We start from the raw sequence: 25,907 nt of genomic DNA, 5'->3' as shown, positions 1-25,907 counted from the left end.
TCCTAAATGGTTTCCAGCTGGTTTACAGAGTTGATCAGCTCATGGATCAGGTGAGACTCAGGCACAGCTAAAAAAAAGCACTAATGCTCTTTCAGAGCTAGCTTAGTTAAAATTACTTTATGTGATCAACTATTTTCTTAAGGTTTTCACTACTGAATGCTGACTATAGACTGGCTTATGACTTGCATTTTCACAGGTCAATTGAAAAACAAAGTATTAGCTAATGAGCTTCACTTCCTGAACCTGGCACTATTAAGGGAACTGCAGCTCAATTAAAAGAACAAAATAAAAAGCACCATAGAAAAGATCTGCAGGAAATGTGTCCTGCAGCAATTCCAATTGACCATGACAGGAGGTGGAGGGACGATTTCCAAGAAAAAAAGAAAAAAACACTATCCTCAGATCTGCACAAACACGAATAAAGAGGAAACACTGTTCTCACATAACACTTATTCCTGTCAGGATGCCAGGGTCATTGAGATCATTTGTTATTAACCAATTAAACAAAGATTATGTACATTAAAGCAGGAGACATGTAAATTCCTCTGTCTTGACCCTTGTAAGAGGGAGCTCAAAAAAAAAAAAGGCAGAAACTGAGAACCATACCAGTATTTAAGCAATATCAGCCTTGGATCTCATTGGGAAGGGGAAGAATGTACTCTCCAGGGACTTGCTGGAAGATGCATTATTTCACCTGGATTCCCAACAGCAAAACTCAAGTAAAGAAAATCCCATTTTCAGTGTATGGACCTGGACTATTACGAGTTTCTGAAGCTATGCATTTGGCCAAAAGAATGTGGAAGAAAAAATTTCAAACCTTAAACTCTCCACTGTTAAAGTAAACCAAGAAAAGACAAAGAGTTAGCTGAGACACAATGCTAATTACCAAGCAGCAGAAGACCTGCTCAGAATGGGTGACACAGTATGCAAGGCAGGACATGCTCCAAACCATCAGGGTACAGGGTGAAACTTAAGCCTTCTCAGCCCATCAATCCACCAGCCAGAGCAGGTTGTATTGCAGACATTGTGTGCCTAGAGGTGATATGGTCACCTGGAGCCCATGCCACCCATCTGAAAATTACAGCTGTCATATTCTTGCAACCTCTGTCCCACAAGAATCAAAGCCTACAGGTGTTGGCCCAAGTAGTTTGAGCAGGAGCTTTTGTAGTAGGGGTAGGAGAGGTTTTAGAGACAGAGATAACGTACCTAGGAATGTTAAATTCCTTCTGAAACCATCAGATATCCCTGGCTTTCCCTGTGATGCAGACAAATGCACCCAAACACTTCTGTATTTTAAACTCGTCTAACTTTGCCTTTTCTTATTCTACCAGTATCTCTACAGGCAAAGACAACCTCTTTCTACTGTCAACAAATGAGAAGCATTCACCTCCACTAGTGTCCAAAATAAATCATAGAGTCATAGAATTGGAAGGGACCTTAAATATCATCTAATTCCAACCCCTATGCCATGGGTAGGGACACCTCCCACCAGACCAGGTTGCCCAAAGCCCCATCCAGCCTGGTCTTGAACACCTCCAGGGATAGAGCATCCACAACTTCTCTGGGCAAGCTGTTCCAGTGCCTCACCACCCTCAGAGTAAAGAATTTATTCCTTATATCTAGTCTAAATCTATTGTCTTTTAGTTTAAAACCACTACTCCTCATCCTATCACTGCACACCTTGATAAAGAGTCCCTCCACAGCTTTCCTGTAGGCAAAAATCACAAATGTAAATCCCTGTTTTTCGTCCCTCCTCCCCAAAATCAGAGCAAAACAAGGAGAGGTTTCCTTCTTTAGAAGAAAATTCTTTACCCACAGGGCTGCCTTCTATCAGATTCGGAAAGATAAGAGGCAGAATGACCAAAGACGTACCTTTGCAAACGACTTGGTAGTTAGTACAACAATCTCCTCTACTTAAGCAGTCTTCAGAGCAGTGACAAGCATTGTCATCATTCCTGGTTTCTCCACAGCGATCTTTTGTACATTCCCAGCCCCGAGCTAAAATATTCACGAAGTAAGCAAGAATGAGAGATTATAATCAAAACAAAAAGCACTCACTCAAGCCATAGTGATTACATCCAACCTCAATGAGTAGAGTGTTAAATTTATAGCCCCATTTTAGTGGTTTCAAGACCTCTGAAGTAAGCATGTCAACCAGAAACAAAAAGGACCCTTGTGTCCTGCAGGTGCAGGAGGACTCCTCCAACCACACACAAGTGCTTCTGCTACCCTCGGGTGTTGTACTCCAGGCTTTGTACAACCTGAATGCCAGAAAAGATGTGGAAAGGAAAAGTCAAGAAAGGCTCTTGAAAGATAAATGGAGGGCCTGGAACACAAAGTAGGAATGCTGCTTTTTGTTGAGTAATTCATTCTTTTTCACCCAATTCTGTTCAAGTCCCCAATTCAATCAGTGGGAAATGAGAGAAAGATGAAAAGAGACTATGTGGATACAAATTGATGTTATACTCCCGTCGGTTCTTCACAGAGACAGAAGGAACTTTCTAATACCTCAGCGGGTGAGATTCAGCACCAGCTGCAAAGTTTGAAGCACTTCAAGGAGAAGCATGGCGCAGCAGCTGTAAAACACTCCTGCTCTTCTCATCTTGCAAATGAAGTTAGGATCTAAGGGCCTGTCTAAATTATGGCGTTCTCTCCAGGTCAGCACATTGCTACGCTTTAGAATAGGGCCTGAGGATATAAGCATATGGTTTCCCACATGTGTCCTGTCCCAGCCAATAGGAAACTGAAAAGATCACTTCAGTTAACATGCACCCAGTTAAAAATAAAATTAAAAAAACACACACGCACGAGCAATTTCTTTCATTCCCCATTTCTCCTTAATTTGGGGCTTTTTTCCTATAAATATGTAGTATTTACAGGTTGTACATGTGATAATTGTCTTCATAAATGCTCGTGGGATTATAAGAAAATTTACACCACGGTTCTAAGGGCTATGCAGCTAACCATACATGTAAATGGATATTGTACTCTCTGGACAGGAGACTGAGGAACTGAGAGTCTGTTCTTTGGGAGCAAACATCTTGCAATGTGCTGAAAATCTTCAGAACCTCACATTCTACAGTCATTTACACTGGGACAAAACAGCATCAGCTTAAAATTCAGAACTTCTTGGCCTGGAACCAAACCATTTCTTTTATATTGGATTACAGAATCACAGTACTGAGATTTGGTACCATGCTATTCAAACAATATCCTTATAAACAGAAATGAGGAAGTTCTCTCAAACTCTCAAACATTGCCCATCCATGAACAATGATATTTTCAGTCATTAGATTTCTCTTCTGGCTGGTTAGTAAGTGCAATTCCTTGATAAAGCAAGGAAAGGTTTAACAGCAGAATTAGAAGGCACCTGTGTCAACTCTGCCCACTAAGCAAACATTCAAGGAGATAGGTACAACTAATAATTTAAGTGCACTATTAAGAAATAAATCATAACTCATGGACCTCTTTGAAGTTACCCTTGCCTATGAGTCATGAAAAACGGAAAATGAACACAGTGGTGTATTTCCTTTCCCCAGGGTCTAATGAACTGAAGGTAAACATTTTTACCAGTGTGTTATATGCATCCTGACATCTGGAAATCAGAGTCTGGAGCAATGGTAACAAACCCAGCCTGTCACCTCTGAAGGGACCTGCACCACTTCAACACTCCCAGTTTCAGAGGTGCTTTCACAATGCACAATCCACAAGAGAGTGTGAATTGCTCTAATATTAAGTTATCACCTGGGAGAAAAAAAGGATGGATAACACTGAGACCAGCCTCCAGTCTGTACCATGGCTCTCTTCATTGTAACCTGGAGGGACAACTGGTGCCTGAATGCTGATTATTGTTTGTAAATGAGTATCAGATCTCCTTTCCAGGTAGTACAAATAGTACCCTGTCTTTTTCTGCCCTAGAAACCATGGCAGAAGCCCAGCAGTGAGGAGCAATAGGTGCATGTCCCTACTGCTCCTTGTAAGGACACGTGGGCTGCGTTATGGGCTAAGCCAAGCCTAGCCGGCAAGGCAAGGCAAGGTAAGGAGGAGACACGGGTTACAGCAGGGAGCACTGTATTATAGCAGCCAGTCCCAACTGCTCGCATAAGCCAGGCATCATCAGCACCTGCCAGTGCAGGGCAGGAGACCCATCGTACCTGTCTTTAAGCACAGCTCATCAAAGTCGAAGCAGCAGCTGTTGTAGCTCTTGCACAGGTTGTCACAGCGGCAGCCAGGAGGCTCTGCCTCTTGAAGTTCAAAGCATCTGTTTTTGCAGGAGCCAGAGGTACTGATCCAGGGGGAATCTGACAGGACTGTGTGGAACAAGAAACAGGGCAACATCTGTCAGACCAGCAGCGGTGGGACAGGTGGCTCAGCCCCGAGTCACTTGGATGAGTGAAACCTCAGCTGCCTGCTTAGGGAGAGGAAGGGAGCGGGGAGAGGGGAAAGGTTGCCTGCAGAAGCCAAAAAATATATATACATATAAAAGTTTAAAAATCCAAAAAGTCAGCTCTTTTTGGTGGGGAAAGAATGAGGAAGCAGCATGCTGTGATAATATCCTGCAAAGAAATGGACCTGGCTTTACCTCTGTAACAATCAAGAGATTACTAGCAGAAATGTATTGAAGTCTCCAAGGCCAATTCCAGGAGCTGCAGCTATTCCTCAGAAGCAGGCCTTTGTTTTCAGAAACCAAGTGACATTTTCATGGCTGGCTGGGCAGTTCGCATAGTAAAGGACTGCAATTAATCTACATGCAGTCAGCAGGACTTGGTTTGCTCTACTCGAAGGTGCCAAATCACTGTCAAGCGTGAACGAAAACTGTAAGATGCTCTATAAGTTAATGGAGAAGTAAAGCACAACTTTTTGGTGGACTTCTGCAGAGCATTAAATTATAAAATTAAACAAAGTACAGAAGTATATAAGTATAAAAGAAGACAATGTATTTGATGTGTATAACTAAATGGAGGACTGCCAGTCTGAAAACCATGAATAATGCATTAGACTTCAATAACCAATTAGTAAGGGCCCTTATTGCCAGAGCTGGTGTGTACTTCCCTGCTATTTTCTCAAAACTTAGTATCTTATACATTTTTCCTATCAAAGAGTCCTACACAGCAGCTTAGGTAAAGCAGGAAGGTTGTGTGCTACTCTCTAGGGGTAATGGCATTTTATGAAATAAACTGAGATGAATTCATGTTATTCTTTAAAAGCAGAGGTCTTCCAAGGAATATTTCACAATGACATTTGTTCTTTGAGAGACCTATTAAAATTAAGTCTTTGAAATTGTCTTAGAGTTTGTTTTCTTTTAGACCACGTTTTGGTTTTGGCAAACCTCACCATGATTAGCTGTATGATTTTAAGAGAACTGATGCAATGACACTTTTGGGAAACAGTTGCTCTGATCTTTCTTTCATGTATTTTTTTCCCTACTCTTTTACATAGCTGAAAGTTCAGTCTCCACATAAACCGAGGAAAAATCTCTTTCCAAACATGATGACCTTATCCCAACACTGTAAAAATGGCTGGGAAAGAAGATGGAGAGGAAGTCTGGAGGTGACATAGCTTATATCCTACCACTTCCCATCCCCAGCACTACTGGTCCATCGTTTCCCTTGGAGTGGTACTGGCACCAGCAGCACCAGCATAAAACACTTCAAAGGAGCAAACTGGGCAGTAAATCAACCCTACAACAATATCATGGGGAGGGAGCAAACCTATAATGGCTGCAGCCATGGATCGTGATAGTAGCAAGGCACATTCATATGACTTCTGGAAAAGGTAATGGTGGGCAACTGTGTCTCTCTGCTTTTGTTTGACTTTCAGTCAGGTGAGCATTGCTAAAAGCAAGTACCAGCATAGTCACAATGCAGTTTCACTCTGCGGGTACATACTTTGCAAGGATGCTTTTAAAGAGCCATCAATATTTTGGCCATCGGGAGCTCCTAGGGGCTAAAGGTGGCTTATCTATGCTGGCAGCACACAGACCAGTATTTTTTTCGGTCACATAAACAGGCCACAAATCTACATTAGAAATTAACCACATGAGAATTGTTTCAATGTTAATGCTCACATTTTCAGAGAGATGTAGTCTTGCTCCTTATTCTTAAGGACAGCTGCTTTGTGCCAAATGCTCCTGAAAATCTGTTACTAAAGAACATTTCTGTTATTTAGCCTCTTTTGCTACTTTCCCTTTGGAAGCTAGGTAACATATAACCACAGATCTAGTAAGCTGCAAATTTGAACTCAAATGGATTACATACAACCACAGACTATATATTCCTTACACTGGCATTGCCCTCTTCATTTCAAAGGAATGAGCGGGAGACCATTTCAGAAGGTCAAGAAACACACATCAGCATGTGTTTAGGAAAAAGGTGTAAACCTGAGTGCAGATTACAGAATAACAGTGTCAACTGTATTTCAAGGAATGTCCACCTGTTGTAAAGTACAAATCATTTATCAGGAAACCACTGGAACAAATTGCCTACAGAGGCTGTGCAATCTCTGATCTTGGACATTTGAAGAACAAGTTATATACCGAGATCTGTCAGGAGCACTTCAGAAATAAATGCCCATGTATTGGGATATAGAGAATGTCTACATAGCTGGTCAAGCATCCCCTCTAGCTCCACCTTCTATGACTGCAAGTAGGGTTCCCATTTCACATAAGAATGGTTTAGTCCAGCTCCCTTATTTGCTATTTTTTTCCACATCTTCTGGCATTCTCTTTATTAGCGATGTGACAAATTACCGCAAATTCCTTAGCAAATTCAAGTTATACCTCCTAAGTCAATGCAGGACACCTTCCACATAGCAACACAAAAGAGGATGTGGTTTAACTCCCCTGATCTCTGAATACATTAAGATCAATCCTTTGTTTACCATGACTGACCTTGCCTTTGCAGCCAGACCGTGATTTTCAGGTCGTGCACAATGCCATGGCATGGGTACTGGTGCATGTAGAAGAGTTGGAAAATATATCATCAGGAGCTCCATTCATGGTGAGCATTTTCAAATTCACTGAAGACTTTGTACAGAACAAACTTACACAGTTTCAAAATACTTTTCAAAATTCCTGCATCCCTCCACAGCTCTTGCAATCAGACCTGCCTCCATGCAACATGCACAGGGGCCTCCCCATGAAGATCCTCCCCTCCTTTTTTAATACGTAGGGCTTTTCATATCCTTTTCCATGCCTTTTTTTTTTTTTCCACTAGGCTCAAAGTAACCATCTAAGTATTATCTCTCACATCATATATTAGAGAAAAAAGTTATATAGGGCAATACTGCCTTCCTGATTCAATCCATGAAGGTTATCACAATTCCATTGTAAATGTGTTATATTCACCTGGGAATGCACCATATCAAACTACTTGCTCTGATTCAATCTAATTACATCATTAAAAAATAATTATCAATTCTATGTACTTCCAGTAGTATTTCAATTATAGAGCTACAAAATACAGACCTGTTTACACAGCCATTATAGTAAGGAGGCTACCTGGTAAGAGTATGCCATTTGGGATCCTATATGGAACCTGTGTGGATCACCTAAATACCTGCATAAAACATCTAAAGCACCAGTTTTGCTATGTAATATTCAAATTATGAATTTGCATTTCACTTTTCCATTATGTCATTGCAGTTAATAAAATTTCAATGAAAAGTCACTTAAGGAAAACAAAACAATTCTAGCTGTTCCAAGACAATAAATTCTGGGTTTAGTGCCATGCTTAAAAATGCAGTGAGAAGGAACAGAAAAACATCAAAGCTTCTCCTTCCAAGATTGAAGCTATCATCCTACCATGACTAAGGAATATGCTTCAAGAGACCGCTAAAGTCATTTTCCTTGGAAGTACTTACCAAGAAGTCTGGAAGGTTCATACAGTAAGTAACTTACAAAAGCAAAGTTATGAAGAACAGCAGCCTTGGTACTCTTAATTTCTTTTTTTTAAAGACTTGAAGTCAAAAAATTGTTTGTTGGATACAAATATCAAACATCTATACGCTATCAAAAGAGATCAAGAGAACTTTTTAGGCATGATGGTACTTCTTTGACATGCATGTATAATGAACTATGGAAAACAAAACAAAATAAAACACTGGTTTGACTCGTAGAGGAGTTCTATACTAGATAAAAACTGAAGTTTGCCTACAATCATGGCATACCCCTGTAAAAGTAACAAACTGGAAATATACAGCAATGGTTAGTAAAGAGACAGAGTTTTGCCAGCACAAAATAATTAGTTCTAGACACTAAGAAACTTGGAAATAAGCCAAGGCAGAGTGAAGTTGAAAAAGAACATACAGCAATCTTTCATTCTGGATAGTTCACAGCACTAGGCTTCTGATGAAGTACAACTGAAAGTCATGCAACTACACGAACCTAATGCCTAAAAAAATTCTTTGATCACAGTGCTTTAATTTTATTTAAAAAGACACCTTTCTAGCCTAACAGTTTACTTTCTTCTTCAGACAGATGTAGCAATAATAATTTATTTTTTGCTTTCACATCCAATTTTTTTTTTACTGCAATAAAAGTAACCAGGCTTCCCAAATGCACAAGGAAACAAAGAGTAACAGAGGGTTTTGTCCTCATTGTTGCCCCTTAGAGTGGACTACATCAATGCCAGGTTCTGGTTCAATCTCAGCCATATGCACCTTTTCAATAGACTGCCCCAAAATAACCCACATCTCCTGCCTTTTGGGGAGATATCCTGTATTTCTTACTATTCTCCTGGGATGGTGATCTACTGGAAACAGCACACAGCTACTGTTCCCAGCCCTGGTGGCACTGAACGGTGCTGGTGGGCTCAGCAGAGTTGGCAATGTCGAGCTGCAGTGGGTCCCAAGTATCAGACCTTTGGGACTTTGGTACAAAGCAGCCCTGCCCTAAAGCCTGCACAGTCACCATCAAAAGCAAAGCAATCGACAGCCAGGTGTTGAAGACATGAAATGCAAATCCTTCATGTCACTACTACACACATTACCCAACCGCTCTAGAGTTTACGTACTAGAAGATAAAATTAGTAATACATTTGATTTACGAGCAAATTTGTTTTGCTATTGTATAAATACCAAAAGCAACCACCACTATCTCTTCAGTTACCTAAAATGCCTCTGCTCATCGATCAGCAACCCCAACTGTGGCTGTGACTAGACACTAATTCTCATGAAAGACAAGGAAGGGGAGGACACACATTTGTTACCAGGCACACAACAACCTCAGGACACCATAAAAAAGTTCACAATGAAAATTCACAGGCTATCATTACAGATGGGTATTGCATCCTTTTCACTTCGGTTAAATTAACCAGCTCTAAGTCAATGACCACAGGTTCCCTTTCTCCTGCCAAGGGAAGGAATAGAGACACAAGTCAAGCCTACATTCATTTTATTTTTTAAGAAAAAAGACTAGTATTCCATTTTATATATTTTTCCACTCGGACTATGCCTGAGCTTACAAAACCCTACACTGCCCCAGAACACGAACAACAGTCCCTTCTGTGGCATGTTCTTGCTTTCCTCCAAAGGCAAACAGCCGACCCCTGACAGCACATCTGCTGGCGAGGGACGCGAACACCTGCTCGGCCCTCGCCGCCGTCAGATGTCTGCCGTCTACTGTTCACAAACCAGCATGACCTCAGGAGACGCAGAAATGCCAAAAGCTTTTCTCACCAGCGCGTTCTTGAAAGCATTGCTCAAGATTAGAGAAACCGCTTCAATAGCTACCAAAATGCAACCGGCACCCTTAAAGCAATCGGGATGTTTCTGTTAGTTCTAGAGGGAAACCGCACGCAGCACAAAACTTCGCAAGCACAATGAAGCAGCTATGGAGACCGATCTCTGCGATACTGGCGGCGCTCAATCCGAAAATAAGCTAGATTTTCCATAGTCACATGCACACGGAGCAAAAGTTTAAGTAAATAGGAGACCTATAGGTGAGTCCCAAAGGTCAACTGACTCAGGCTCAGTGAGTTATTTCTTCTCTATATCCTAGAGGTAAAAGGAACAAGCAAACTACTGTTTCGGCGTAGGAGTGGTTTCTAACCGCCGTATATAACATAAGGGTATTGCGATGTACAATTTATGTCCGTTACTGTACCTGAGACTGGGCCCTCATCCCATTCTTCAGATCTCCTAAAGCGATTTGTTGTAAATCCCATGCAGACATTTACTCCAAAGGCAAAAGCAAATAAAGATATAACCTGCAAAAGCAAAACAGCAGAGTGATCAAACTGTGCAAAAGCCAGGACTTCCAAGCTACGAGCGTTATGATTAAAAGGGCAGAGACGGTCCCTGTACATTCGAGCTCCCCAGCACTGCAGTTCCCATCACTGGAGCAGCAGCTGACAGTCACCGTTTCAGAGGAGCACAAACCAGAAGGGGGTTATGAATAAAACATCTCTTTCTGAAGCTGAAACGCTCCTTTTTGTAGGACCTTATTCAGGAGAGACGGGCTACTCCTCCTCTAAAAGCAAACACGCTCCTTTCCTCCCCTACCTGGTGTAAGTGGAAGCAGCCCTTCTTAGCCATACTAGAGGATTCTTGAAAAGCCCGTGCAGTACCGTCCCTTTTGCTTTATAGTGAGCACAGAGCTCTGTTTGCTCTGGGAGTTTGGGCTATTAGCTACAAGTAATCCCACCTGGTGAGGTTGACAGGCTCGTGTGATTTGTCCAGGGGGTGATTTCATCATGTTTCACTCACAAATCGCAGCTCCGAGTGCAAGAAGCTCCAGGCATCATCCCTCGCTGCGCCCTCCCCCCAAACACACACACGCACGCTTTTATGTGGTTTCCTCTGGCAAAGCAGGGCTTTCTTCTGTTGCTGCGGCCAATAGCTGTTCCTGCTCATTTTATTCTTCTCGCAGAAGTAACATGGGTAAAAGAGAAACCAAATGTGTCTCCATCTGGCTCAGAGAAGAAGAAGGGGAGGGGGGAAAGCTCGCCCAGGCTGTGAAACGAAAATAGCCCCAACGCCATCCTCGAGTGGCACAAAACGTCGCAGGCATTTCTGTGCGGTGGGACGAGCACAGGGCAGCAACCTGGGCACTGTTCTCATGCTGCACGGTCGCTGCTCAAGTTCCTGGCTGGGTTGCGGAGCCGAGTGCCCCAAGCTGGGGACGTGCTGGGAGCACGGGGGTATTTTTACAGCTCTAGCCTCCTGCAAGGCACAGAGCGATGGAAACGCACGGTTTTATCGGAAGAGCTGCAAACCGCAGCTTTGCAGAAAGGAAAGGAAGCGGCACGTTCCCTCTGTCCCACATTTTCCCATTTTCATCAACGACAGCAGAAAGCTCAGCTGTTCGGATAAGTACTTCTATTTACAAAGCAGATGATAATGCTGAACACAATTATGGTTGAAATCGGCGGCTTAAATATTGTTTGCCAAGGCAAATTATTTACCAGTGTAGTTCGCCGCTTTTTTGTCTGATGAAAGCTCCTTTCATCAAAGTATTTACTAACAATGACATTTAAAGGGACAGAGTCAGGGTTGGTAAGCCTATGGATGGGCTTTTCGCTTCCCCTGGGGCTTTGTCATGTTGATACTGGCATGAAGGAACATGTTATAATTTTCTTTAAACCATCGTGCAATATCAAGCACATACAATTCGGAGCTTTGTTGAGAAGTACCTTTTACCTGCTGCAATATCTGTCCCTCCCTACTAAGTAGCTTTGCAGGGCAGAGGCTCCTCTTTCTACCCACATCTCATCTGCCTGCCACCCTTGGCTAGGAGCTGATCCTTTTTTATGCAATTTCTTAACCAAAGTGGCTCCATTGTGGAGCTGCATCTTTGCACTGCAAGCCTCAGGGAAATGCAATTAGTCTGGGAAGACCTCAGTCTTAGCTATACCAGGACAGTGTATTCCTCTCCTTGCACAGAGCAGGGGTGTGAAGTCAAGACCCATCTTCTGATGTTCACTTCATCACTAGCTCAGTGGAAAATGAAATAAGCAGCTGAAGTATAGGTTGCATTGTGTGCTGAAGGCAGTTTTTTCTAGGAAAAAAAAAAAAACCCACAAAACTGCACACTGTGCACAGAGGTCTAGAGAAAAGTAATGACCACAATTTTTACGAGATGTTCCTATAACATTATTCACTCTTAGCATCTGGTATATCCTGTGATTAAACACCTTCACCCACAAGCACTAGATAAGTACACTAGGTAAGTGCATGACAGCAGCAGAAGGGAAACCAAAGGTGTCACACACAAAATTACACAATGGTGTTACATATCTCAGCTGATGAAGTTCACAGTTTGACAGGCAAAGCATGAGAATCAGCAGACTGAGCTCTCCTCCAGCCTGGGACCCTCAGGTCACCAAGTGATCCAGGCAAAACACAACTGAGTTTTCAAATCTAGTTACCAATATTGAGTGACCAAGCCAATATATCCGACCTCAATTTCAGAGATGCTGAGCCCTTACAGCTCCTGCATATCTTCCTATCATGCAGGTTCTCGGTTCTTTCAAAAGAAAGTTCCTACAGAAGTTTAAAATGACCACCCAGAAAAATGAAGCAAGAAACAAAACCAAAACATACAGCAACATAGACTTCTACTGAATTTAAAATACACATTTCATTCTTTTTCATTCATATAACATCTCTGGAGCTTGTAAACTGCACGATCTCATGTTAACAGAGCTCATTTTAAGTGTTCTGGTCTACACTACAAGTATCTTATATTATTTAACCTCCTCCATAACATCCTTTGCGAACTATAGACGACAATGACTCTGAAACTGCTAATATTTTTCTTATGTGTTATGTAAGACACAATTTCCAGTAGCTCTGAACTGACCACATACTCAGATGCACAATCATCTTTTTGTAACAAGGATTCTGCCCGAAGCCACCCCACAGATGCACAAGGAACTTATTAGCATAAACAAGGTTTAATGATTTTGTTCAGGGAAAATTTCACTGCTGGGATCACTGGCAATTAACTTTTTAGCAATTAATTGCCATTTTACTCATCAGAAGAAGAAAGAATAAAGTAGAAATAATGTGTTCCTGACCCTTTGGTCATGCAGTGGTTCAGTACAAGTTTTAGGGCTTGAATTAAACACTTTAAAAAGGAATTTTAACGAGATCAACAGAAGATGAAATGCATCTTTCTCAATTATTGTGCATAAGGATTGGCCTTTATGGCTGTTAAATATGTATGATGGTAGCGATTATTATTTAACTTAGAATGCAAAACTTCCATCCAGCCACTAGGTGACACTTTAAATGAGAAGTTCATGCTGTGACATTTACAGAGTTACAAGAATTCCTGTTCTACTTTTCCAGAGTTAATAAAAGAAGGGCAATATTTGCAGTCTTGTATAAAATCAATTTTTCTTATTTTTTTTTTTTAATGGGAAATGAGAATGCAGAGAAATCAAGTATATTGGCTGAGTCACAGGCTGGGGATGGAGTAGGCTCTAGCGAAATGAGCCTTTCTAGCTCCTTATCTCCACATTGCATTGCTGGGTGCAGCACATCAGCCACATAAGGTGACCAGGGTGAAAGTTTCCAGTATCCTTGATAGCAACATAAACTGCAGGAAGGTGAAGGACTTTGCCAAAATGTCTCAAAGCTCTCTCCCCATGTACACACCTTCCACATATAGTTGTGGCCAAGAAAAAAAGGCTTGTCAGGTAGATGAAATGCCAACTTCACAGAACAAAACCTTTTGATGAACTAGGAATTCAGTTGCAAAACTCAAGCAGTATCCATGCTGAGTGCCCTCAGACACAAGTACTGTGAAAGCAAATAAGCCTCCCTAGGCTTATTTGCTGAAGCAACCCTGGGAAGATGTGGGCACTCACTGAAAGCACCCCAAGACTTTTGGGAGGGAGGGTGATGGCCTGTGATGAGCAGCCCCTCAGCAGAGACCGGCCCGGGATGCAGGAGCCCGAAACTTGACTGCACACTCCCACAGGTGATAGATTTCAAATGTCTGGCAAGTTGGCTTGGAAAACAAAAACATAGAATGTGATCATAAAGAGTAGGTGAGGACACAGATGTTTGTATGGATATGTAAAGGGGGAAGCAGGGTATAGAGGAAAATAAAATATTAGCAGACACAAGGGTCAGACTGTCCCTTGCTTGGGCTGTTGACATGTGAGGGTTACAGAAGCTTCTGCAAGGATCTTTTTTTCTTATACACACAGAAAAGCTGCATTTTGCCAAGGTGGTGACCTCTGTGGTGGAGGGCACAGGATCAACGGGTAAGGGGCCACACCAGTCTGCTGCTACCCCATAAGACCGGGAAGACCCGCAGCCCAGGCTGTGCTCATGAAAGTACCTGTTTATGAAGTGCCTCAGAACACCACCCGCCAGTGCCTGACAGCTTAACGAATACCTCTGCAATTATCTGTCTGATTATCTGTCTGCTCGTCACCGCCTGAGGAGAAAGGTATGCAAACCTTATTCTCAAGTGCACCCAAGGAGTGGGCTGAGAAAAACTTTCTAGGCCAGAAAGATCCATAAAGGGGTGCCAGACCCTCAGGGAGGATCACGGACAAATTAAAGTCTTCAGAACTGCAGCTTGCTGCAGCCCAGCCCCTGAGGCCCAAGGTGCCTTAGGCACCTACAGGCCCATCAACATTTCTGAGCACCCCTGCAGGGATCACGGGGCTGGGAGCTGAGGGCCTGAACCCGTACAGAACCTCACTGAGAACAACCAGCAGAGCACATCGTGTCCTCCTCACGTTGCCCTGCTGGGATAGCCACCAAACGTCAACCATAGGTGTGTTGGGTTGGGTGCCTGTCCCAAACTGAGCCTACACATGCTGCCTACCCTGAGACTGAAGAAGAATCACTGGCCAAAGGGGGGATCCTCATCCCAGCTCTGCTTTACTCGTGTAAAACTCTCACATGCTCACTGGGATGAGGACTGAAACACCAGTGGTGGCCTGGTGAAAGAGGGAGGGCATAATGCCATACAGGAATAAATTCTCCCACACCTCACATCCTCCGTGACAGCTTCAGCGGCTGTGGGCCTGGTGAGAGCACTGCAGCTCCTCAAGCTGCCCGGGATGCCCATGAAGGGATTTACCTCAAGTGTTACACACGTGCAAAGCAAGGTTTATATCAGAACCACATCTTCTATTGTAGCAGCTAGATTAGATGAAAACCAGACAAGTTTTCAATGACCTGTAGAAAGCTGTGTGTGCTGAGAGCCTGGCTCTCCTTCCAGCAGTACCGCAGCTAACAGACCGCCTGGTCCACCACAGGGCGTTACACCTCGCCCTGAGAACCACACGTACAACTGCAATAGCATTAACACTACCCCAACACGCATACTTTCATCATCTTCGAAGAAGCTAACATTTTCTGAATTCAATTTCTGGACAAAATGATTATTACGAAGCAGCACAAGTACTCTACTAAAATGCACTGGGAGTTCGTAACTACATTTCTTAAGATAATCAGATATAAAAATTCTAGCATGCAGCAGAATGAAAACTGTTCTGCGATGAAAAATTGCTTCTTTATGGAGGGTAAGAGTGAGTGAAACAGGCAGCCGAAGAGCCCACATGTGTTTTCAATGCAGCCTGTGCAAGGCAAAGTATATCTCCAGGTTTTCATCCCTGCTTTTTGCTGTTTGAGATGGTGGCCTGGTATCACAGGTGTCCACCAACAGCTTCACATCTGTCTTTTGAAAAGAGCTGTAGGCTTGGATGGTGTAAAAATCACCCACCATCACAGCCAATATCCTGGATGTCTTGAAGGCCTTACTGGGTACCATACATGTGCCACACAATCACTATTCACTTATTTGAGCTTTTCAAGTGATACAAATTATTCCATTCTATGACAACCATAGGCCTTTAGAAACAACGACTTAAAGCTAAAAAGGAAAAAAGAAACAAAAAAAGAGCAAAGCTGGTAGTTTTTTAAAGACGCAAGCAAGCAGGTTTTCTAGACTTCAAATCATGTTCCTACTTTCTTTACGTAACTTGTATGAACATCCTTTACCATGTTTGAACTTTTTTCAGTGGAATATAAGCTTTGAACTTCCTGGGTATATAAAACTTCTTGTGAGGACTTCTACGATAATCCTGTAACATCTCTCTCCTACTTAATCATATTTATCCTCAGCCCAAACTCCATTTTGGCACACTTTTCAAGCTCAAGGCTTGGTTATGATTAAAAAATTTCCAAGTGCTAATCTCTTCCCTACAAGTAAAATGTGGATATAATTAATACTGCTCTGTTTACTTTCAGTTGTTTTCTTTGCCAAACAAGAGTTTCTATTGGTTTGTTTTAAATCTCTTTTTTTTTTAAATGTTTTTGGCACTTGGATCAAGAAAGAAGTATTTTAATTGATATTTTTCTTCTCGTTAATCTAAAAAACCACTGGTATTTTCTAAATGGCAAAATCTTATTTGATTTCAGTTTAAAGAGATATGTCACTATGAATAACTTTCTCAACTTGCCCTGTAGTTGGAGCTTTGGACATCCATGCTCTCCAGCATCAATACTTGTTCTGGGGAAGAAGCAAAGTGAGATCAGGCTGGAAACAGGATCCCTCCACAGCAAACAGGGACATGCCCTGCTTGGGCATTTGGACATATTTTTCTTTCGTTTCTATAGTTGCACAAGGAGGCATTTCAAGACTGAAGAACTGGCTGCTCTTACGGTGACCTGTAAGTGTCTGTACCTATGAAAGCTTTTTTGGCATGGTGAAGGGATGCGTGAACACGACTGCAACGCTGCAGGCCAGTGACAGGCTGTGACAGTGTTGCTGTAAAACAAAAAAGGCTACGGGCCATCTGAGGTTTGAACCTGCTTCAGACAAACCCAAGACTTATTCAAGCTCAGAGCTAGTTCATTTGCTAAGAGCCATAGGACCTTTATAAAGAGCAGGAACTCTGCTAAAAACAAATCCTGAAGAAATCAGGACAGCCTGAAGAAGAGACGGCTGCTGGCAGGGGGGTGTTAGAAATAAAAAAAGAAAAAGAGAAGGAAAGAAAAAATAATTATTAAAAGTTGGCCAAACACCCTGATCTGATTCACTGCATGGCCTCACGAACATTCATGCAGGAGGATACAATAGCAGCTGAACAAGGTTCTGCTTAAAGAAAAACGTATAAAATGAGGACACAGCTAACACTGTCACAGACTTAGATCCTTCTGCAAGCTCATTCTGGGGGGACTGTTTGAGATAAAACTGTTGAAATACACACCTTTATACCACAAGCTTAAGCTATCCCCAGCCACTGGAAGAAGTGAGGTGTTTGAATAACTTGGAAATAACTGGATTTTCTGCTCTTCTCCTTTAGAAAAGAAATGAAACCAGCAGGTATAGTCCAGATAAAAGCATCTACCAGCAGTCCTAGCAGACTGGCTGGTCCTTGCCATCACTCCCATCCCTCTAACTCCAAAAAACCACTCCTAGGAACACACGATGAGTTTAAAAAAAAAAAAAAAGTTAAAAGAAACTCCCGTTCACAGGTTTTTGCAGTTGGATGAGTTCAGTGCTCCGATCCTCAGCCCTGGAAGCAGCGTGTCTGTGAGATACACGGAGCTGTAAGCTGCTACTGCTTCTGAATCCCAACCTGGGTAATGTCAGCGAGCAGCATCACTTGGCCGGGGGACAGCACGGAGCAGCGCTTCTCTTCCCTCCCACGTGCTGCCAGGGAGCAGCAGCATTACCGCTGCACACGCTCAGCTCTCTGCCTTTCTGACCGGGCATCTGCCGCTGCCTGTTTTAATGGCAAAGCACAAAAGCTTTAAACAATTGCATATTACTTTTTAGGTCATTTCGGACAGATGGGCCATTTTCCAAGCATCACAAATTTTCCGAAGTTCAACTGTGTCAGCACCGCTTCAGTTGCACGCCAGCTTTTTTTCCTGATTACGGCCGAGTGCAAAGATGACAAATGTAAGCACAAAGGGGAAAACATCCTGTTGGAACAGTACTCCCTGTTTTCTCAGGGTGAGAAAAGTATAAGCAACATTTCAACAACAAAACAATGAGATCCATTGCTAGATTTTTTTTTTTAAACCCATATCATAATGTGGAACCGAATACATTTCAAGCTCTGCAGGAGTGCAATATGAAAAAGAAAAAAACATGAAGGAAAGTGCTAGAAAGCAAAAATTTTCTAGCATGGGTTTGCATAAGGATTACCAGTGTTTTTTTGGTTGTTATTGTGAATTCTTTTTTCATCTATTTAGCATAAAACTTTGGAAAAGAATAGAGTCATTTTTTATGGATTAAACAAGTTGACTACAGCAAAACCAGCCACTTAAATATGAATAGATTTCTTCAGTATTTTAAGGCAGATAATCTTACTAAGTTTTGTTTCTCTAATTCATTTTTTCATCTAACTATACATGATTTTCAGAAATAATCTGTTCCTCAGTTTAATGATTGCTGACTACTGTATAATAAAAGCAGCTCTGCTTCACTCAGCCTTCACAGAAAACATATATTTCTCCTCCCCACCCCAGTAAATCCCTTTTCCATAACAGACAACACTGAAGTCAGCTTGAAATTATATTTGTTGAAGCTTTTCAAAGCAGAGACAGATGTTCCTGGGCACTCACAGAGAGCCTGCAAAACAGCTGGGGCTATTTAATTTAGTGTCCTTTCACTGTCTGTTGCTGCCCCTTCTCTAAGATGCTGCAGCCAAACACCTTTGAGAGCACTGTCCATTCAAATGCAATGTAAAATGGACACGAGTAAAATACAGATCTGGGGAAGAGACTGGAGACACGTCCTTTTCCAGCTTTCTTTTTTCAGCTTTACCAGCTCATGGGGAGGTCTCCTCCCTCTGCCTGCTGTCCTCACTCAAGTCTACAAATTCAATCATCCATTTGGGTGAGAAGTTGCCCACCGCAGCTGCCTCTCTCCATCTCCTCTGCACCACACAGCACCAACTGCAGGAGCTTCACTGCTCAGCTGATCTACTTGGTGCTCCAGAATACTATGATTAAATCACTTCTTTTTTTTAAAAAAAAAAGGGAAAAAACAGACCTTGGGTAAAGGAGAAGGGATAGGGGATGGGCAGTTGAAGCAGGCAGGGAGCAGCAATATCTTCAGGCGGCACAGCTGAAGTCAGAAGAGGAGCATCCCTATCCCTCACGCAAACCAGGTTCACTTTGCACTGAGACAAGAGCAGGAGCACGTACATGGTTCCCCTATAGTAGCTTAAGCTACAACAGCTGTTTGGCAAATGAGTATCAGACCAAAACCTCATGTTCATACCCCTGCTTGTAAGTAACCTGAGCCTGCTAAAACATCTGCTTCATTCTGTTGATAATTCAGCATGTTTTGGGAAGGTATCAGACTAAAAAATGAAATTAGGAAAGCTTCTGCTTTCATTGCTTGTTACTCTGATGCATTATGAATAAATAAACTAACCTCAATGCCCCATTCTATAAGGCCAGGTGGAAGTGCAACCAGGACTGTGTTAAGGAGCTGGGACAGAGGGCGCAGGGCAGAGGCATAGGAAGCTTTTGGAGGCAGAAGTTTCAGCAAATGAACCAGGCTTGACACCACCAGCAACAACTGCCAGGCACCCAATGTCCCATTACAATCAGAGCTATATCCTGAAGTCCACAGGGAAAAGGTGGGCTGGCTGGGCAGAGCAATGGAAAAGCAGGAAAAGTCATTTTGGATTTGGGGGTGAAAGAAGAGACAATATTTTAGGAGCTCCAAAAGAGGGAATATCTCATTCTTGTTTTATCTTCTGGGGGGCCAGAGGGGAGAAAACCATGCCTGATCTCTATTGTATTGCTCCCTTTCAGTTGTGCACTAGTGCACAAGTCCAATATAAGTGAAGGGACATTAAAAAATTGAAGCCTATTTAGGTGCATTGAATTTATGTGGTCAAGCACAAATGACCTGAGTAATAAATCCTTTTGGGCTTGGCAGCCAGATGAGATTTGGACCCTTTAAGTTGTTTCCTTTAAGAGGGGACTTAGATTGTGGCATCAAGCAATTCTTTGGTACAATCATGTCGTTTACAAAGAATGTACAAAAAATGCTGTTTCCCTGAGCACAGAAAGGAATCCTATTGTTCTGGATATCCAAAAGGCACTTAAGGGCTTCTTACATTTATGCTGAATGAAGGGGCCATCAGCTCCAAGGGAATTTCAGCTGACCTCATGGCAGTGATCCCTTCCCTCTGTCCCACCCCAGGCACAACTTTGTCTCTTGTTTGCCTGTCCTCTTCACTGCCACTTCATCTGTGTTGGCTGCAGTACAGAAAGAAGGGAAAGCAAAAACCTACAGATGATGCAAGCTTAATTATTAATAAATTGTACTTTCATCAGGGCACTTTCTCCATACCCCAGAAAATATTTTCAAACTGTCACATTCATCAGTGCTACCAGGCACACACAGTCAATACAACTGAAAATGTTCTTCTCCAAGGAGAAATACACAGCAATAAGGGGGTAAATATTCTATAGATAGTAATTTCTCCCTTAAATTTCAATTTATTCTCTTTGCCCTTTTTACTGCTAGTTGTCAGTAGTGTTGGTGTTTGCTGCGGCACCAAAATCTCGTCCTACTTCACCAAAATCTTGTCCTGCCTCAAGGACTCTCACTTAAATAAGGCAGTTTAGAGCAATCCTGCAAAACTGAGCTGTTCGAGTCAAGTCAATGAATACGCAGGGGTGGGATGGGGTATCTGTAGGCTGTATTCCTCCCCTTCACTTTGTTATGCTGCTTGCAAAGTGCAGAGGGAAGTGTTCAAGTCCTGTACCAGGTTTGCACCAGGCTCTCTGGAAAACATGGAGCGATTCCCTAGGAAGAGCCTTTGGAGATGTCCTGCCTGTGCACTCAGCAGTACGTGTGTTTTCCCTTGAAAAAATAAATAATAATAATAAAAAGTGACCTGGTGGTTAGGTTGTGAATAAACAGAAGCACATGGACCTGTCCTGGAACACCTCCCTGTGGGCTGGCCCTGGCCAAGTGCAAGGAGCGTGGCCCAGCGGTGTAGGAAGCATGCCCTGGCCTTGTCCCTATATCTGTTTGTGTTTTGACGGGTGCCAATACAAAGCCAGAAGCTTGAAATTTGGCATTAGGTAAAAAAGCCTGCGTGAACAAAATGTTTTTATCCAATATGGTTAATATAAACCAAGTTCTTTGAGTGGTACAGAGATGAGAGGAAGGACCTCAGCTGAAGGTACTGTTTAACAGCGAACAGCAAGAAATAAAGAATAAAAAAGGAAATTGTAGTAATGGGGATGGCACGTAGCTGCTGTGGGGGAGAGGGTTTCAGCAGAAAAATGGCAGGAATAGCTCTGGCCATGTTCTGCAAATAATGTGCAGATTGCTACACCAGATGACATGGGAAAACAAAATAAGGTTGTATTCAAAGATGAGCTTCCAAGAACACTCTCTCACATACAAAAAAAAAAAAAAAAGCCAAAGAAGAGTTGGACAGCAAAGCCAAAGATGGCTTCCAACACCAGAAAACTTCCAAGTTAAAATCTTTAAATAGACAAAAATATACATGGAAACCGAAGATCAGGTGGTAAAAGGCCAGAAACATGTAAAACTGTGCATTATGCATGCATAATGATACAAAGTCAAGATTTTAGGCTTCTGTATTGGGTGTCTGTGTTGGGGTTTTGGCAGCGGGGCCTGGAGGGGCCTCCATGAGGGGAGGCCGGCCCCATGCCGGACACAGCTGGTTCTGGCTGGCTCCAGCAGACACCTCAGGCCACGGCTGAGCCCAGCAGCCAAGCTGGTGGTGCTTCGGTGAAAACTGATTTCAGAAAGGGCAAAAAAACACTGCACAGGCAGTAAGAATAGAGAAAAATGTGAGAGAAACTGCCCTGTTGTTCAGTGCAGGAAAGAATGAGTGGAGGTGCAGAAATTCCCCTGCAGCCCGTGGAGAGGACCATGGTGGCACAGGCTGATCCCTTGCAGACCATGGAATAAACCACACAGGAACAGGTTTATAGCCTCCCTGTCCTTACCTCAGCCCACGAGCTTTTCCACCTGATGGTACGAAATCAGATAAACAAAGGAGAAGGTGTGAAGATGAAACTTTTGAGGTACTTCATAATAGAAAGTGTGGAAGGAAGGCATAAAGTTTCCTACAGAAGTGGAGGGTGGCTGGGCAGGAATTGTATTTAGAAGTGGAAGCATCTGGAGACAATTTCTCTGCTAGTCACACAAGTAAGGAAAATCCATCCTATGCTATTTGGCTCAAATGGGACTACAACACTGGAGCTGAGCATACCTGCTAGTATTATATAGTTTTAATCGCTTTTCTTCCAATTATTCATGTATAGCACCAACAACTGTAACTTTTAAGCATTTCTTAATTTCTGGAGGCAAAATGAATAGTCTAACGTATGAAGGCTGCTAGGACAGGAGATCATTTACCATGGATCTTTCTCATGGAATTTAAACAGTACACAACAGCAAACTATTTCTCCAATGCCAGTAGGGCCTTTATGTGTTTATCTATCTATTTACATTTCTTTGACAGTTACCCTGTTCTCCATTAGTCTAAATGAGTGGAGCACACTCATTTACACACACCGTTTCATGGGTTTTGAGACAACGAAAGCCTGTGAGGTCGTTTGGTCTGACACCCTGCAAACCTTGGTCGCCTTTTCACCAGGTGATGAGCCCAAGCTGGGTCTGCGCTGGGAGCTTCGAACGCCCCCATTCAGTGAGGTGCAGAAGAGGTCGAGGATGCCTCCAGCTTCACAAGCACAAGAAAAATAGTTTGTGTTACTGGTGTACCAGCAATAACAGGTGTGGCTCCTTTTCCATAAGTAACCTGTTGATTTGGTGAAGCACCATGAATAAACGCTTAAAATACCATATGCGGAAATTCAGACAAAAAACACTTAAAATACCACATACGGAAATTCAGACAAGTTGGTGCTGGCCTCAGGACTGCCAGGAGCAGTCTCATGCCACCACCTTTCAGTGATCTCCCAGAACTAGTTGATACCTCCGCTTCTAGTTCAACTGATGTCAAAAGGATCACATTTGGCATCCCCGGGTAAAGCCTGCTATGTGAGAACACTGTTAGGAACAGCTACAGCTTTCAAGAATGATGCTAACATATATTTAGCTACCTGGTATTCAAACGTAGCTAGCATCCTTTGTAAATAATTGGGAACCTGTCTGCTCAATGACTTTAAACTCATGGTTCAATCATATTACATCCTCTGAAGCGAGGCAAGGTTTTGTAAAATACAAAATAGAGTATTGTTTTGTTTTCTTAACATCCTATACAGGCCAGCTTGTTAAGAGAAAACATTTCTACAGCCTTGGACTTCAAGAGAAGCTCTTTCTTAATCTAAAAATGCCCATACTCATCTCTAAACAGTTCAGCAGGTCAATTGTGGGCAGCCCCTGTAAGGGGCAGAGTCAGCCTCTTTCTTTTATTTTCTTTTAGGTACACAAAGCTCCAGCTGCCCCCCACTAACCTCTCCCTACCCAGCACATTCTGTACTGATGGGTGCTGAAAGGAAGATGCAGAGATCAGTAGTAATTAGAACAATTACAATTAAAATCTAAGCAAATTAGAAGCAAAAGAGACTCAAAAGAGGGACCCAATGATTATTACTTCAGAATCAGACTAATCAAAAACATCACAATTCCAACCATACAAAGAACTGCAAGGCATGCACTCTTTTATTTACTCCTTATTAACTTGTGCCTCTAATCAGCACTTTACACCTGTAGCATAGGGAGTTAGGGAAAAAAAATGCAGATCTTGGAGTTGTTATTGCCTGGATTAAAGAAATGCATACATTTTGTTCAGAAAAAAAAAAAAAAAAAAGGCTTAGGCAGAGGTGCCTGTAATGGGAACCCTATTGAGACAGATTGCCTTTAAGCCCAACATTTCACTAGTGAAGCTCCAGACAGTGAAGATTTTAATGTAAATCAAAAGCCAGGTGGTGCGGGAGCTAAACTCATAAGTAGTTGTTTGCATAATATTAATATTGCAGGAGGTAAATACAAACAAAACAAGTTGCTTTGCTTGTGTATGTACTGGATGCCAATTTTAACATTGCTATAAGGTAATAAGATACCAATGGCAGTTTATATTTAAAAGATGAAGAGAGAAGGCTATCTTCATAAGGTAAAACAAGCTCTAAGAGGTCTACTATGATTTTTCAAATAGACTTACTTCTCTGTGCATTAAACAATGCTTTCTATTTTAATTATGAATCAGAGCACTTCCAACATCATCCCTAAACGTACATTGAACCGACGCTCAACTTGCCAAATCCCAATCCAAGCTACACTTGGCAAAAATACACTCACACTACTTCATAGCCTGCCTTTGCTTGTAATTATATTTACTTCAGACTACTTCAACAAGCCAGAAAAACACGGGGGGGCGGGAAAGGAGGGAAGATGCGCCTACCGTACCAGTACCAGCGTGTCTTTTCTCTCCATGGCTGAGGTTTGACGTGGAAACTCCGCTTTGCCCTGGCCCCTGCAGTGGCTGCCCTGGCCCTGGTCCGGCTGGCAGGAGGCTGCCCGGCCGCCTTGGGCTTGGGAGCTGAAGTCAGGGTGCCAGCTGCCCCGGCAGGACAATGGCTCCATTGGGAGATAGCTTGGGGACAAAGGCGCTGCTTTCAGGATTGATTTTATATGCACACATGTGACCTTTGCCTGAAATGACTCTATGGAAAGCATCCCTGTCCTGAAGATCCGCTTTCAAATGCGGCGGACTGATGCGCTTACTTAATCCGTCCCCCTTTTTTTTGTTTTTTGGCCACAGATGCCTCAGGAGAGGTCATGTGCATATAACAAGGTGGTGCTGAGCTCTTTCTAATCATTTAGTAGTGCTGTTCAGTAACTGATAGGGTTATTTTCTTCACTTTCAAAGCTAGCTGGAGTATTTTTATCTGCTTTTAGCTATTTAGCTACAAAACCAAAGAGTCCTAACTTCCAACCCTGAGCCATCCTACAAACCACTCCCAAGCTCAGCCAGCTTGGCTAGAGCACATATAGTTTTAAATGTACGCACCCAGACACAAACAACAGAGCCTTTGGATTTTTAATGGATTTGTAGAATATTTTAATATATGCATATAAAAATTCCTATATTGTAAATGTGATCTTTAAAGTATTTTTGATGCTTCCTACTTTACTGGATATAAAATAGAAGCTAGCAGTACTTAGCATACAGGAAATCTAGATATTGCTATAGCTGGGCTGGTGGAGGAGAGACGAGGGAGTTTATCACCCTGACACAGGGATACTGCAGCAAAAACTGCAGCTGAGGCAGGTCAAAGGAAGGTCCCCTGGAGTACTTCTTTGTTACATTATAGGGAAGATTAATAGCAGTATCCTTGTTTAAGTTTAGATAACATTTTCCATTGTAAGATCTTGATTTTTGCTGTTTATTACTCTGACAAACTAACATTTTCATCAACTATTTTTGTGCTGGAAAGTGTGTGGTATTTTTTAATCTATTTTTAATTTAAGACAAAATATGCCAGCTATTTATCAGAATAAAACAAAGGGTGAATGCTCTGCTCTACTGACGTTAAACACATTTCCCTGTCCTTTCCATAAACAAATCTAGGGATTATATACCCTAGAAGCAACAGATTGGATTTGGGGGACCAGGGAAGAATGGCCTTTTTAAAGTGAATATGTTCATCCATCCCTACCAAATTCCAACTGGATTTGGCCAAGTCATAAATCTGTAAGAAATCTTTGTGTGTGCTCAGCACCGTGTGCGACTTGCTCACATTTAACCACTGCACTCTCTGAAGGTTATCTTCTCTGGGTGTCTTTGAGCCCCTTACAGACCAAAGGGTGCACTGCAGGTTTATTTCAAGGGAGAAAAATGCTTAAAAGGTGCTCACAGTCACAAATGGATGCAAGAGTGGGACTCCCCCCCCACCGCCAGCACAGCTACAGTTCTAGTTGCCCACATTTATCTTTCTTGTGAATGTGTGTGATCGTA

At 42.4% G+C, this 25,907-nt stretch overlaps 1 protein-coding gene across 1 annotated transcript in view; it reads right to left on the bottom strand.

Annotated features, from left to right (window-relative positions):
* The window catches only part of ENPP2 (ectonucleotide pyrophosphatase/phosphodiesterase 2), a 71,761-nt gene extending 47,156 nt beyond the window's left edge, over window positions 1-24,605 (bottom strand). Inside the window, 7 exon segments of the mRNA XM_083824107.1 lie at window positions 1,873-1,998; window positions 4,155-4,310; window positions 10,103-10,205; window positions 24,351-24,452; window positions 24,454-24,480; window positions 24,482-24,514; window positions 24,516-24,605. Of these exon segments, the coding sequence (XP_083680233.1) occupies window positions 1,873-1,998; window positions 4,155-4,310; window positions 10,103-10,205; window positions 24,351-24,452; window positions 24,454-24,480; window positions 24,482-24,514; window positions 24,516-24,590 (622 nt within the window). The 5' untranslated portion in view covers window positions 24,591-24,605.
* Window positions 24,606-25,907: the final 1,302 nt, after the last annotated feature.

This window comes from Anser anser (assembly GCF_964211835.1).
Source record: "Anser anser genome assembly, chromosome: 2".
NCBI classification, from domain to species: domain Eukaryota; kingdom Metazoa; phylum Chordata; class Aves; order Anseriformes; family Anatidae; genus Anser; species Anser anser.
Note: the sequence above shows the minus strand (reverse complement) of the source record. Positions and strands in the feature narration are given on the sequence as shown.